The 16,445-nt window shown below is 39.5% G+C and overlaps 1 protein-coding gene across 4 annotated transcripts in view; it reads left to right on the top strand.

Annotated features, from left to right (window-relative positions):
- The window catches only part of FHIT (fragile histidine triad diadenosine triphosphatase), a 1,432,969-nt gene that overhangs the window by 1,143,881 nt on the left and 272,643 nt on the right, over window positions 1–16,445 (top strand). For all 4 annotated transcript variants that reach the window (XM_047778411.1, XM_047778405.1, XM_047778397.1 and 1 more), the window contains 2 exons: window positions 12,565–12,710; window positions 15,270–15,299. In XM_047778411.1, the coding sequence (XP_047634367.1) occupies window positions 12,565–12,710; window positions 15,270–15,299 (176 nt within the window). The remainder of the gene's footprint in view (window positions 1–12,564; window positions 12,711–15,269; window positions 15,300–16,445) is intronic.

Below are 16,445 nucleotides of genomic sequence, written 5' to 3'. Positions count from 1 at the left end.
TCCATTTATGGTTATTACAATATACTGGCTATATTCCCTGAGTTGTAGAATATAGCCTTGAATCTATCTAATACCCAGTATGTGCCTCCTGCTCCTTCACCCCTAAATTGTTCCTCCCAACTGGTAACCACGTGTTTTTTCTCTATCTGTGAATCTGCTTCTTTTCTTTGTCATATTCACTAGTTTGTTGTAGTTTTTAGATTTCACATATAAGTGATATCATATTTGTCTGTCTCTGACTTATTTCGCTTAGCATAGTACTCTCCAATTCCATCCATGTTGCTGCAAATGGCAAAATTTCATTCTTTTGGGGGGTTGAATGGTATTCCGTTGTGTACACACACACATACATATTCATACATGGGTATATACATTGATATATATACTACATCTTATTTATCCATTCATCTGTTGATGGACACTTAGGTTACTTCCATACCTTGGAAAATTTAAATAAGGTTACCGTGAACATTAGGGTACATGTATCTTTTCCAATTAGTATTTTTGTTTGTATTTTTCAGATATATATATCCAGGCATGGAATTGCTTGGTCATATGGAGTTCTATTTTCAGTTTTCTGAGAAATCTCCATAATTTTTCACTGTGGATGCTGCACCAATTTACATTTAGCTGGGTGTCTTTTAGGCTAGGAATTCAAGACTGTTGGGTTCATTTGTTTGTTTGTTTAGATTTAAGTTCACTCCCTCAATTATTTTTATGTAGGTAAGCTGAGTCTTGTCTGATTCAGTGGTCTCTTAGAAAGAAAGTTTTCCTAGATTAAGCAATGAATAAGCATACTTACCATTTACTCTCTCATCAAATGTTTATTAACAGCCCACCCTGTATCAAACACTCTGTATGATACCAAGAATGCCAGGTGAACTTGTCTACTAGGGAATATTTCCTATCTTCTAAGAATATACTACCTGCAAAATATTCCCCTTTTTGTCTTCTTCCTCTCTCCCACTTTCTTATTATTTTCTCCCACTGAGGAATCTCTGTTATTCTATATGTACAATTTGGTTGCTCTTTGCTTTCACTTGGTATCCAAACTGTGATGTTGGGTTGCTTCATTGTCTTGTCCAACTGCATTGAAGGTCTGTTGGGGTTGAAACTTTCAGTGGCTTTTAAGTGGCATAAACAAACCTGAAGTTAGAATCCATGCTTTTCAGGGCCTGATGGAGTTGCCCCGGAAGGATGCTTTCTGTAAGAAGGTTGGATTTTGATCTGGCCACCCCGTGGAAATAAATACGCAGCGTGCTCTCTCCTTATTCCCAAACTGGGTAGAATATAAATGTGTACACGCCAAAGTGCTGTTAAATTATTTATCTTGCTTGTGGTTTTCCAGCAGCTCTCCAATGAATTGCAGATCTTTAGCATTACTTTCTGATCTGTACTAGACTAAAAAGCTTTTCACAGAGTTTTTGAAGTGATTCTCATAGTAGAGTGTATATGTATTTTTTTTTAAGTCTCTCATTGGGGATGATCCTTAACTATTTCTTTCAGCTTCTGAGTGCACTTTAGTCCTCTTCCATTGAAATACGCCTCCAATTCATAGCACCTAAGAGCATTTTTACAACATTGTCACCTTAGTGTGTTCCCATTCCTGTGCTGGCATATTATGGATGATACTTTTGAGTGGCAGTAACTTTCTTTTTCAATACTCTCCTAACCAGAATTATTTAAAGTTCACATACTTCTGCATATTTCCAGGACCATAACTGTAATACTAGATTTTTATAACGGTTACTCAGAGACATTGTAAGACCTAGAAATGATGCCATATCATTAAGGAAGGGAAAAGGGAGTCTTGGAAAAAGCATTTTTTTTCCCATCTAGTTTAAAGAATGGCAAATCCTTGGTCTGCATACAGATTCTCTTCCTTCTCTCATGGCAGCTAAAACTCATAAATCTCCCCATTCTTCCATCCTGATCCCTGTACAGGCCTCAGAATCCTCCTCAGCATACCAATCTAAGCAGCAACACAAGTTAGTTGCTGTTAGGAAAAGAGATGAAACCTATTTGACCAACTTGCTATAGTCCCTGGGAGAACAGGTGATGAGCAGAGCCCCCTGCTAACCTGCAGGGCTGGTCCTGGTCCCAGTCCCAACTGCCTAGTGGCATCACAGGTTGCCTTAGAGAAGGAAAGAGAGCTTTGAGGTCTTACGTTGGCAGCGAAGTGCTCTAGTCTATAACATCTTTCCCTTTTGCTCAAAGTCCTTGTCCAGGATTCCTTCACCTTCACCCAACTGCAAAAGTCCAGGAAGTATAATCCTGTCATGTGCCTGGATATGGCAAGAACCCAGAATAGTGAACAAGTAGCCCTAATGGCTGCCATATTCCACTCAATGTATTTTAGTGCTCAACTTCTCCACATATTTCATTAAGCAGAATGCCCTCTTGCTTTGCTCATATTATTAATTGGATGTTTACTCTATTTTTTGTTTAAAAAGTAGACATTTTCTTGAGACATCACTCTGTGTTGTGTAAGTAAAGGATTCTCAAGATTCCCAAAGAACATACCCTAGGAATTTGTCACTTGCAATGCTCAGCAAAATAATAATAATAATAATAATAATAATAATTTGCTATTAAGAAGATATGAGAAATTCTACTTAGTATCTCTTCTTTTTGAGAAGTCAGAATGCTCATTAGTACATTATATATCCTGATGAGTCCTATTGTAAGAAACCTATGTAATGTCTATTAACATCTCCTGGAAGCAGTATTCTGGATAACCACTATAGTAAACATTGGACTAGGTACATGGAAACTTTTATGACTTTGGGAAGCATTGAAACAGCATGGACAATTTTATCTCATGGCCCTAGCCAGGATTTTCACTTTATAACTGTGTGACCTAGGATATGAATTTTAAATTTTTTGGTCTCAACTTCTGAATGTGGAAAAAAGGGAGTGATATTATCCACCTCAAAGGGTTACTGATTATCACTAGGACATAACAAGTAGCAAACCATGTTGCATATTCTTTCCTTCCCTTACTGATACTATTTACTTTTCCCCATATACATATTTTATGGCCATACCTGGGCATATGAAAGTTCCTGGGCCAGGGATTTTATCTGAGTCACAGATTAGCCACAGCTGCAGCAATGCCAGATCCTTCAACCCAGTGCACTAGGCTGAGGATCAAACCCTTACAATGCAGTCACCCATGCCTCTGTAGTCAGATTCTTAACCTACTGTGCCACAGTGGGAACTCTGACTTAAATTTCTACTCTAATATGAATATGTGAAATTTAAACCAAAGAATCTGTGCCAAAGTGCTTCCTAGCTGCAGGCTCCTTTTTCAAATTTACTTTCTTTGAAAGCTACCCATTTACTTCTCCCTACGAATGTGAGTCTCCCCTTAGAGCATTCAGATCAGTGCAGAAGTTTGTGGGATTGTTCAGGGCTGGTCTGCTGGGAGAAAGACACCTGATTCCTCTCCCACAGATGGCTAAGGGCTCCTGTCTTTGACCTAAAGCATTCTGCCAGAAACAACATGAGAATTCTAGTAGATAATTGTGAGATGCTTGCTTTGCGATCTGAGTATGAGGAGAAAACTATCATTATCTTAATCAAATTTTCCTGGAATTTATCATATTCTGGAAATTGAATTTGCTTAAAATTACATTCATGCTATTTATGCCTATCGTTGATGTATATTCCATGAAGTCTTCTTTGAGTTACTGAAGTGGGTATGTTAATATCCAGTAAAGATACTAACATACCCAAACTGTTAAGATGCTTCTTGAAAATTGTATTGGTTCACTTTTTGGGTAATATTTTTACCTTTATTATTAAAAAAAAAATCACAGAAGTGCCTACATTGTGAATAGTAGATTACTTTTTGAGATGCCACCTGCTTTGATTCAAAACTCTGCAACCGTGGTATTTAACTCAAATAAGTTAAGCCTTTTCATAGAGATACTTCTTAGTCCATCCTGGTAGTGTTTTTTTGAAGTGACATTAAGTATTATTTTAAACATTTGCAAGGACTAGGCTTATTTGTTAGAGCAAATAATCCATTACAAAGGGTCTGCAGAAGTCTATAGACATGAAGTTCCTTTCATGTCATTAAACTACATACTGATCTGCGGTAGAGATGAATACAGACTCATCTTTTATATTAGCTCAGAAGAATGCCTAATTCTTCATCATATTATTTGATGCTGACTTACTCCATATTTATATATACACATGCTAATCAGCTCCATTAGAATCAGTGATATTTTGATGGTTTGATTTATTTTAGTTTACTTTTATATTCTGAATCCCTAGAATAGATCACATACAGAAAAATAAAGGGGAGGAAGTCTGAGAAACTCTGAGAATAATATTCTGCTGTCATTTTTAATTAATCATCCGAATCAGTGCATTTCCATTTCTCTGTCATGACTCTATATTTAAATATTTCATATTTGTCATGGAAGTACTCATAAAATTATTTTTAAATCATCAATTATTATCATCGATGAGAAGATTTCAAACTTATCAAAATTTTTTTGAATTAAACATGTAGCAACGTAAGGATCATTTGATGTAGTTGGGACAGTTCTCACTTTGACAGCCTCTCATTTTGTTCTTGACCTCACCATACCTTTGCTGCTGTTTTTGTGCTTCATGAGGTGGGACAGAAGCCACAGAAAGAACACATGAGTCCCCTGTTACGTGCCCACCCCAATTGGTGTTGACTGCTCAGAGGTCAGGACTGACAAGGACTCTCCAAGTCTCTGTGGTTCAAGGAGAGAATTGTCTGGTTGATTATTGATGTCTGCCATAGGTTTAGCATTGGAATAGAGTGGCAAAGGTGCTACGTTTTGCCATCTCCTCTGTAATGAAAAGAGCTTTGGTTTGGGAAGTGAGTAGCTGAGCTTCTAATTAACTGTGTGGCTTTGAGCACATCAGTTGACCTATCTAATCCCCACTTTTTTTTTTTTCACCTGATAGGGGAGGTCTTGGAATAGATAATGTTTAAGATCCATCCCAGTTCTAAGATGCCATGGGTGTATATACCCATCAGGCATCCAGGAGACCTTCGGCACCTATTTAGTTTTTACACAATCCCTAGAAATTATTTTTATATTTACCAACTGTGGTCAATTATTACAATAATAGCACCCAGGGTGACATGACTTCCACTGTCAATACCTCTTTTCAATGTGCTCTTTCTACTCCTCCTACTAAGATATGGGATTTATTCCTTTAGTTCAAACCTAGGCTGGCTTGTGATTTCCTTTGACCAATAGAATATGGGACAACTTAAGTCTTAAGAGGCTTAAAGTTTCTGCCTCTGAATTGGAATGGCAGATAGAATGAGGGGCTCAGGGGACCCAGCAGGGTCCAGCCCCAGGCTGAGCTACCACCCTGAAGTATTTGCGTGCAGGAACCCCAGTGAGACCAGCAGCCAAAATCAGCCACACAATCGTGATAAGAAATCAAGCAATGCTATATGAAGCCACTGTGTTTTGTGGATGGTTCAATATGCAACAAAAGGCAACTATAGAGAAATTGGAGGTCAGTCAGTGCCTCTCCTGGGTCCAGAAGTTCTGACAGCTATTTGTTATCAGCAGGGATACCTTAATTCCTCTCCCTGCAGCTTCTGTTCTGCAGTAAGCTAGCTAGGCTTTTTTATAGTCTGTTGGTCTCAGGGTTCCAAAAAACCAAAAAAACCCAAAACAACAACAACAACAACAACAAAACCCACAAAAGTTGCAAAGGCTGTGGAGACCTGACCTTGGAAATCACATAGTGACACTTTCATCACATTCCACTGATCAAAGCAAGCCCTGGGCCAGCCCAAACTCAGTGGGAGGGGAAATAGACTCCCTCTCTTGGCTAGAGGAGCAGCAGAGTCACTTTACAAAGGGGCACATAGGATGTGAGAGATTCTTGTGCTAATATCTGTGAATAAGCTACCACAATATCTTTAGGTGCTGGATTGGTACAGAGATCCCATTTAATTTCATTCTTTCATTTTGTGCGTTCTGAATGGGCTGTGTGTCAGCAAAGGTTCAGCACAGGGACTGGCGTGTTGTTGTGATACTTCACTGTGACAAAAGACTCTATGTGTTCATCCAAAAAGACAGAGACGGTCAGCTCTGGCCTGGTGGTGAGAGTGTAAAGGAAGAGGGAAAAAAAAAGGCATTACCAAGTTTCTGGTAGTCCTTGGTGATATAAATGGTGTTTAGAGAAAGTCAATGCTTCCCAATAATTAGACTGTCCAACAGGCAATGGGATTTTCAGTGTGTCTGACAGCCTGACTCATTGACGTTGACTATAATATCTAAGCTTCCCCTCATCTGCCAGCCCAGGGGAGCTCCAGTTACCTTGAAGAAACTGAAGCTCAGAGATGGAAAAGGGTGCAAATACAGGCTCTGCATCCCTCTTACTTCCTCCCTCTCTCATCCACAAGCCCCTTGCTCATAGTTCTGTTTTAGAATGAGGGCATGCTCAGGGCATCCTTTGCCCAGCACGGAGGTTTCCCTTCACAGTGGGACTGGAGGTCTCTTCTGCTTCCTTCATTTGAGGTTGGGTGTTTCTCAGGCCTTTAGCAGTTTTAAGCAATTTCTCTGTACTTGATGAAGAGTGTGATTCTCTTCCATGAGCAGAAGGACTCTGGGAATGAATGCAGGGAGCACCGTGAATTAGAGGTCAGGCAGAGACTGGGTCATGAATACTATAAAAAGCGTAATACCACAGTTTGCTTTAATAACACAGACTTTGGAATCACACAGACTTGAGTTGAATTCTAGTCGTAGTTTCATGTGGAGTGAGCTGTCTTGCCCAAATGTCTTATTTTCTATAAACTGTAATGTCCTTATCTGCAAAATAGGAATTATAATACTACTCCACTGGTTTATCGGAAAGATTGTCAGTGAGAACATATATAAATAAAACAGTGATTTTGGCTAAAGGGGGGCTACCTGACAATTTTTTGATGCATAGATTGCTAGGGACATTTTCAAGGACAGATTTTGGTCCAAATTTGGAGAAGTAGTTTCTGACTTTAGGAAATTGAAATGCATGGCCATACTGAAAAGTTTATCTAACACCCCTAGGCAGAGTTAGATTCTGCCTCCTCTCTGCTCCCACAACATTCTGTACTGATTTCTATCAATAGTACTCATTGCTGTGCTTTATACGATCTGTTTATACTACATGACAGTTTGGGATAATAGAATGTGAACTCTTCAAGGTCAGTTACTCTGTCATATTCATCTTAGCATCCTAAATCCTCACACAAACCCCGGACTGAAAGAAAGAAGGCTGTAGCTGTGGTATGGATGGATAAGTGGGTTGCCAGCCAACTGTCAGGTAGGTTTACTCTCCTATTTGTTTTTTCTTGTCTTACTCCCCTATTTTTAAAGTCTTCTTTATTTTATTATTATTATTATTATTATTATTATTGTCTTTTGTCTTTTTAAGGGCTATACTCACAATATATGGAGTTTCCTAGGGTAGGGGTTGAGCTTGCACCACAGCTCACTGCAATGCCGGATCCTTAACCCACCGAGCAAGGCCAGGGATTGAACCCACATCCTCGTGGATACTAGACAGGTTTGTTAACTGCTGAGCCATGATGAGAACTTCTTAAAGTCCACTTTAAATCTCATCTGCACTAAAAAGTCTCCTTGGATTTTCTTCTACCATGACAGGTATCTTTGTCGACCATAGGAACTAAGTCATAATCTTTGCCTTCTCTTCTTTTACAAAATTTTAGTACTAAACGAAAATCTCTATTGTAGACAGAAGGGAGAGACCAGATCCCGTTTGATAATCTCTTTCACAGGCTTGCACACGTGATGAGTACTAGATACACATATATTAAATTCAATTGAGTAGATTACCTTCTTTGAGGGCTATTGTACCTCAAATAAGGTTGGCTAAAAAGTCTCTTCTGAGGTGTTAATTCTAAGCAAAGAGGACCCAGGAGGAAGTGTATTCTTAGAGCCTGTGTGTAAGATGGGATTTGCCTGCTAACAAGACCTAAGAGTCTCCAAATTAAATTATACTGCATCTGTGATATTACCTTTAAACAATTGGCATATAAACAGTGGCAGTAGAATCTCAAGAGCTGTCTGCTCTTCTTCAAGATTCAATTGCTTTCCTTCAGTTGTTTCTCTAGGAACAACATGGAACACACCATACCCACCATCTTCAGGCAATGTGGTGTTTTCTTGTAAGGCTTGTGCACTTTCTTTGAGAAAATAACTTTATGCTCAGATGGATTTGTGAATAACACACTGTTTCAGTGCCCTCATGTGTTTGCAGAACATGTGTTTCCTTTTCCCAGTTGGAAATGGCAGAAACTATTTGAGATCCTTAGGAAGTGATACTCATGACTTACCTGTGTGATGTCAATGCTATAGCATGTTTTCTGGTTTTAATTAGTCTTTAAAATACATCAGAATTATTACACAGATTCATGAAAATGTTCTATCATGTTCACGTCCTTTTCTTAGGAAGTCAATTCTTTTTAAGATGCCATGTTTTTCCAATATGCTATTAAGAGAACATTATAGTCCTCAACTTAGGCAAAGAGGCATATCCCTCCATACTTCCACTTTCTCTTAGTTACTTTCTTTTTAATGGGATTCTTCTAAATCAGGGGCTGACATTCCAAGGCCTAAGGGCCAAATCTGGCTCTTTTTGTATATAAAAGTTTATTGGAATATAGCCACACCTGTTAGTATTTGTATTATCTATGACTCCTTAAGCATATAGCCTACCAAATTGAAAATATTTACCATCTAGCCTTTTGCAGAAAATGTTTTTTGATCTGCTTTAAATCGTTCATGAACCTGTGTATAATTTCAGGCAGCCATGAGACTCAGAGGTTCCCATGGTTACTCTGGAACCCTGGCCTTATCTGGGCACCCCAGGTCCCCACTGCTTTGGGTGCTACACTCTGCTTCTGCAACCCTCTCTGCTTCCCTCTCTGCTTCTCATATTACTCATATCACTGCACTCATCTGTTACAGTGCCCTTCTCCTAGTGTGAAAGGACATGAACATTTCCTTCCTCTCCTTTGCTGTTCCCAGAGCCTAGTACAGTGGTGTTCAATGTTCATTATATAAACAAATGAATTACCTTTCCCAATCACAATATAAAGCAGCATTTTTAGAGATATAGATGATCTGAGACTTTGAACACTAAAAACTACATCCTTCTACTTATAAAGGTTTTTGTTTGTTTGTTTGTTTGTTTAAAGGAGTTTATCTTCATCATTACATTTCCTTTGGCTCATATGAAAATTCGTTTACATTAAAAATGCGTTTACCTGGAGTTCCCTTTGTGGATTAGTGGTTAATGAACCTGACTAGGATCCATGAGGCTGCAGTTTGATCCCTGGCCTCACTCAGTGGGTTAAGGATCCGGCGTTGTTGTGAGCTGTGGTGTAAGTCGCAGATGTGGCTCGGATCCCGCATTGGTATAGGCCAGCAGCTGTAGCTCTTATTTGACCCATAGCCTGGGAATCTCCTCCTCCTCCATATGCCATAGGCACGGCCCTAAAAGGCAAAAAAAAAAAAAAAAAAGAGTTTACCTTTCTCCAGCCCCCATCTAACATTAATTCTAACCATGCTATATCTTAAGGAAAAACTTTTTTGAATTACAAAAAATATTGCAGACTATGCCAATATTGCATGGATGATTGAAATGAATGTCATCTTCATTTTGTCAGGGTCTTAGTCTTGACAGGTGGCTGATACAAGGCTCTGGTTTATTACTTATTATCTATTCCAGCAGTGTCTCTGGTGTTGTAGGTGGTGGTGAAACATGGGGAAACAAGACAAAGTCTTCACTTTGGAGCTCCCGTTCCCATCTGGGTACACAGTAACCAACCAAGAAAGCTGCCAGCGGTGATAAGTTCTCTGGAAAGATTAAAATAGGGTGATTAAAAGTGGATAAGCACTTTTGAAACTTACCCTAGGAATTGAAACTCCCTAGGAGTTCAATATTCTTTTGAGAGAGCAGCATTGGAATTAGGATCTGAATGGTAAGAAGCAGCCTTGAAGGGTATTGATATAGACAGAACAAATAACCAGGACAAAGCCCCCAAGTTTGGGAATGAGGTGAATGTGTTTGAAGAACAGAAAGAAAACACATATGACAGATGCATAGTATGCAAGAGAGGGGTGAGGAAAGAAGAGGCTCAGGGGGGAGGTAGCATCAGTTAGGATTTGACCTATGGTGAGGTCAAGACTTAGGCTCTTTTCAGTCCTGGTTGTAAAGGAACAGGAAAGATGACTTTCTGATGCCCAGGTAGTGCCTAGGATGGCCCTGGAGAGTGTGTTAGAGAGTGAGTCTGCTATGGATCAGGTCAATTATTCACATTGCCCCACCCTGCACAATACTAGACCCTGCTGCCTCACTGGAGAGTGCTGTGGAGCCTATTCATGTGGCCATTTCTAGGTTGAGATGCCTATTTGGCCATCCTCTGGGTTCTAACACAACAAAGACAATGATCACTCACATGAACGCATACCAAAGTGTGATCTTTATTTTACCTTGTTATTATTTGCGTCAAAATGTATGTGTGTATGTATGTTATGTGCAGAAAAGATGCCTTTTTAACAAAAGACTTGGTTGCAGGGAATGATATGTCAGGACAATGTTGCCTAAATGGGTTGGTGAAAAACATTCACCTAGATGAGAATGTGTTTAGCCTATTAAAATGTTTTGTGATATGTTTTATTACCATTATGAATATTCAGTTAAAGTAATAAATGTATGTGATATTGCCCTGCGGTTAGATAAAACATCTCATGGTTTTGGCCACTTTGATTCAATTCCATAAACAGTCTTATTCATTAAACATTGGGTTAAGCTATCCTTAGCATCAGGAAAGCAAAAGGGACAGGTAGTAAGGTACAGTGTTTTATGGCAATGGAGAAAACCTTTTGATATTACCAAAATTACCTTAGACACTATGACTGCCAGATTCATTCCACCAGTTTTCACAGTAAGCAATTGTTTATATAAAATGTTGTTCCTTCTCCACCTAGTTGCTGTGTGTAGACATAGCCAACCACAGCAATTATGACTATTGTTGGAAGCTTGCAAAATTGTCATCTTGCTGTGGTTTGGTGAAATCACAGCCTAAGGGAGGGTATAAATTAAAGCAGGGAGGAGGAAGATGGGAAAGGACTCTTTTAAAGAAAAAAAAAAAGCAAAGAAAAAAAAAAACTCAGAGGGAAGGGAGGCTGGCAATCTGCTAAAAGGAAATGAAAGGAAATTCTTCATTTCTAAACGGTTCATTGACCCATGATAATAAAGCAGCCCTGCCAAGGAAGGATAATTATCTTTTTAAGTATCAGATGCCCTGTGGGTGAAGGCCTCCCTTCTCCTCTCATGAAAAATGAACTCAGATTAAACAAATACTCTTTTTCCTAGTTTACTGTTGACATGAATTTCCTGATTATGAGCAAAATTAATCAGTTTTCCCTTTTTCTTTTTTCCCCTTTGTCTTATAGAAATCAGGCCCGCCCAGCTGAGCTCAGTTCATTTCCCTTGGGGCCCTGAGTCCTACCCATAGTTTGGTGGGCTGAAATGCTTGATGTTCTGGTGAGACTTGCAATTGCAGGCTTGTGGTTTTATTATGCCCCTTAGCTGCTTGGCTCCAGGCAGAAGCATGCTCTTTTAAAACAGGAAAAAAAAAAATAAAAGAAACAGAGAGGAACAGTAGAGTGCTTTTTTTTCTTCTGCTGGCATCTAAAAACCAAACAAAAATTAATGTGGCTTGTGTGTGTACATCGGTATGCCTACGTGCCTATACGTATATACCCAAACACATATGATGAATTTGAATACAAAAAAGAACGGAAGTGTTACTGATGATGTGACATTGAATATGTACTTGGTACCAACAGATGATCAAAGCTGGATCCTCTTTCTTTAGACCTTGTTGTTTGTTCAAACCAGTAATGTAATTATGTTGACTCGTCTAACTTGTAGAATACATGAAGATGATGTCATTTGCTTAAGCAGACAACTCATTTCCTAAACTAATAATTTACCTTTAACTGCCTTCTTGCTCTGTTTTCAGACTGGCCTACTCTTAAAAGTAAAATAAAAATAAAACAACTAATATTGTCTTTTCATTACATATTTCTCTAAAGAGATATTGAAATTAAAATATCGATCGTGATGTTCTACAGAGAAACTGACCGTCACAGTTGCATTTTACACCCAGGGGCTTTGGCTGCTTGAGAAGCAGAACTTCAGAACAGGGGTCAGGAGGTAACGGTCCAGGGTAGATCTTGCTTCTAGGATGATGACTTCTGCTAGCACTTGAGTCTCTCTGAATACCCGTCCTTTTCTCCTAAAAGAAGTTCTTCAGTGAACCACAGCTTCTCCTTCAGAGCATAATTAACCATGTTTGTAAGCTCTCTTTGAACTCCTTACAGTTCGGTGGTTGGTAAACATTTGTTCTTTTATTCCTTAGTCTTTGTGAGTTTGGGCCCCGGGCCAAGGCTATTCAATGCTGTTTGTATAAACTTTTTGGTAAAAATACTCCCTCAAAGCAAGCAGAGTGTGCCTTAACAGACCTCACTGCAGATGTCCTGGTGTGTCCCCTTCGGCCAGTGGAGCGCTTCCGAGACCTGCGACCTGATGAAGTGGCCGATTTGTTTCAGGTGACCCAAAGAGTCGGGACAGTGGTGGAGAAGCACTTCCAGGGCACATCCCTCACCTTTTCCATGCAGGTGAGTGTATAGATAGCGTGGACATGATTTTTCACGCTTTTAAAATCCTGCCATTGCTCTCTCCTTTGTAAGATGACATCTCACAGGGAAGGTGGCTTCGTTGTTTATGTCTCATGTGACAGCACAAAAAGACATTGCTTATCCAGGACCACCCTATCCTCTGCAGTCCCCACCGAAGTAGACTGTCAGCTGAGGCAATACCTGCAGCGTTGTTACCAAACAGGTGTTAGGACTGGACAGGGAACTGAATGAACATTAAGACATTCTAAATCTTTTATTGGAACTAGAGCTGGACTTGTAATTTCCACTCAAGGATAAATATATTTTGAACCCTTCCTGGGCTTAGCCTTGCTCTGTTTCAGGAGGAGTAGATGTATGCAGGTTGGGTAGAGCCTTGCTCTCACAAGGGTGACCTTTTTTTTTTTTTTTTTGCTTTTGCTTTTTAGGGCTGAACCTGTGGCATATGGAAGTTCCCAGGGTAGGGGTCAAATCAGAGGTACAGCTGCTGGGCTACATCACAGCCAGAGCAACGCTGGATCCAATACACATCTGTGACCTATACTACAGCTCCTGGCAACACCCGATCCTTAACCCACTGAGTGAGGCCAAGGATTGAACCCACATCCTCATGGATACTAGTTGGGTTCATTAATGCTGAGCTACAATGGGAACTTCTCTTTAATTCAAACCTCAGTGATTGATTATGGATTGGTAAGAAGCTGGATTGATTGATTGATTGTTCTGTGTGGTCCACTTCCCAGTATGGAAATTACATCTCTAATCACTGAAGATCTTTCAGCAGAAGTTAAGCCAACACTTGTCAGTGTGGGAGGAGGAGGCCTGTGGTGGGTCATCAGCTGTGGGAACTGAACAAATGGGTAGTAACATACCATGAGCCTCTTCATGTCCCCAGGGAAAGAGCTGTGGGCATCTTAATTAAACTCCTATGTGATCTTGAGGTTTGATGACTCTGCAGTAACCCTTTGGGAAAAAAAGGAGATTGTTTCATAATGTGAGACCTTGTACTTAGTGCTTTAGTTAGCTGGATAGTTACCATCCTTCCTCAGCTCTCCACCATAGACTTTCAAAGAGAACAGATAAAGACAGCCACTGTTTTCAGGTTATGAAAGGCCCTGACTAGAAATGCTCATCTGCATTCTGAAAAAATACTTTTGCCACCATGTGTGTGTTGAGAGTGTCTAAACTTCCCTGTAAAATACTGTGTGTGTGTGTGTGTGCAGCCTCTGTCTGGGTATGTATGTTGTATGTTAACCCTTTTGAGTCACAGGGTGGGTTTATCAAGCTTAAGCTATGGTCATATTTCCAAGTGAAGGCAACTGGTAAACACATCCATCACTGTTAAATGAAATACTAAAAGAAAATTCACATTCATAGGAAATGGCTAGGTCTGGTTATGTAACATGATTTACTGAAAAGTTAATTCCATAAATATAGGAACCAACTTGTGCATAGCATTTAGAGTACTTTTATAGATGCTCTGTTTTCAAACCTTAAAAATTTTAACCTACAGTAAGAAAATGTTTCACAGTCGTTAAGTTCCCCTCTCCCCCTACATACATGTAGATAAATGAAAATAAATTTTCACAAAACAGTGTTTACCCATTCTTTGCAGTCTATTAGTTTTTGTTCATTTATCTGATTTCTTTTGTTTTTAGTGCTGGTCACAACCCATCCAGCTGACTTTATGACCTCCTGAAAGGTTGTGACTTCAAATTCGAAAACCACTGGTTACACAGATTTGATTAGTCTTGGCCATTGCATGGCAAGAATTCTCACCCTAAGTAGTATGGGTCTTGGAAGTAGAAATACTTACCTAAATTTTCACAGTTATGATTCAATTTTAAAATTTCTGATTATTGAAACATTGCTTGTTCTGCTATTTCAAACCAGCTGCACACTCATTTTTGCTTTATATCCTGGCTGATAACTGGATAGGTTTGCTTATTTTTACCTAAAAAAATAGTTTTATTGAGCTTCAGAAAGCTGAGCAAAGGATCCAGGGTGGGGAAAGAGCCTGGCCACAATGAATGCATCTTCCTTTCCTCCCAAGCTCAGAACAGCCAGAGAGGGCCTGCTCTTGGGTGCTCCTTTTACATGGAACAGCCCCTATTCTTACTTAATGGATTATGTTTATGGCAGATTTCCTGAGTAGAGATTTAAGGTAATCAGACATTAATTAAACTACATCTGGTTTTAAGATAACCAAAAGGTGTGATACTTAGACTCTGAAAACATTTCCAGTCTTCCTTTACAGCAATTAAAATCATAGCCCAAAGCAAAGGGCATGGAAAGTAGGAAAGGGGTGGGATCACTGGATAATTTATATCATTTTTATACATAACTTCTCACTCTCAGGTGGAAATGGAGAACTGTCAAGCCCCCCATGTCTACAGGGAATGGTCCCCATGAGAAAACTACAAATTAACACACAATGAAATTGGATCTAAATTATTAATGAGGGATATTTCTGAATAAACAAGAATTATTACCTATCTGTTCTCACCTCTGTTTGTTTTTTTTTTTCCTTCCTACTTCTAGGATGGCCCTGAAGCTGGACAGACTGTGAAGGTGAGTGCTTATTATGTGCATACACATTAATAGGGGGCAATTATGAGAACTAATAAAAAATCACACTGAGTCATTTGGAGCACGTTGCTCTCTCATTATGTTATCTTTGAGGTCAGAGAGACCCTCGGTGTTTGAGCCATAAATCCTGACATTGTAAACTTTGCCAAGCGATGTGTTTCCCATTAGTTTACAAGACATTTAACTTTTGTAGTAAAATTACTACTGTGCAAATGCTGAATCAGAAGCTAAATCATGGAGTCCTCAAACAGAATCTGAAGTCTAAGGAGTGCATGGGAGGTAGTGTCTAGGGAACCGTATGTGTGCTGTGTGTGAACTGGTGGGTCCTCTTTTATGCCTGAGCCTCTGACAGCCTTCTGGTTCTCTACACCATCTATTTTTGCTTCACCATTGTTGAGTGGAGAGCTCACCAATGTGGTCTGACATGGTGGCCCCAAGTTCTGTCCTCATTCCTTACCCTGTGCTTCATCTCTTCTCCTCCTCTCCACCCACACACATACTCTTTCCCTCTCTTTATACTTAACACCAAAGTTCAACCTAATGAGTCAGTGTAGCTCAAGAATGGGTTTTTAAGTGTGCTCTAAGAAAGAAGGGAGATTTACTAGGAGAGTCTCTGCTTCCCTAATAAAGTAAAATAAAACAATAAAATCCTGGCTGATTCTGAAGCTAAGTTTCAGCCCCCTTCATACCAGTGCAAATTCCTATGCAGTTAGTCCCCATGCCTAAATCATAGAAAAGATTTTTATTTTTTTCTTTCTCAGTACTAGAAATCAGAAGGAAGTCTAACTGAGGTGCTAATGTTATACTTTGCAAAATAAGGTTTTAGGCTTTGAGACTGGCTGTGAGCAAATAAGGTAATGCTTGGTACCAAACAATGCCAAGTAAACATAATCCTCTTTTGATATTAGTCTGCATATGGCTTTAATGTTTACCACAGCTGCTGTGGGGCTTTTAAAATAGAATCTCTGGGAAGTACTTTTGAGGAGTGAATGTCCTATAGGGCCTGCCACCAAATTCCTTATGATAAAAAGAGCTAGTCTTGCTCTAGACACACAATGTATTAAGGACAGAGGAGACTTGCAGCTTTTTCTACCTCCAGGCCAGGCTTCTAATTGTGCAAATGTCGAA

The sequence above is a fragment of the Phacochoerus africanus genome, chromosome 1 (genome assembly GCF_016906955.1).
Source record: "Phacochoerus africanus isolate WHEZ1 chromosome 1, ROS_Pafr_v1, whole genome shotgun sequence".
NCBI classification, from domain to species: domain Eukaryota; kingdom Metazoa; phylum Chordata; class Mammalia; order Artiodactyla; family Suidae; genus Phacochoerus; species Phacochoerus africanus.
The sequence above is the reverse complement of the archived record's forward strand: the minus strand, read 5'-3'. Positions and strand labels throughout refer to the sequence as shown.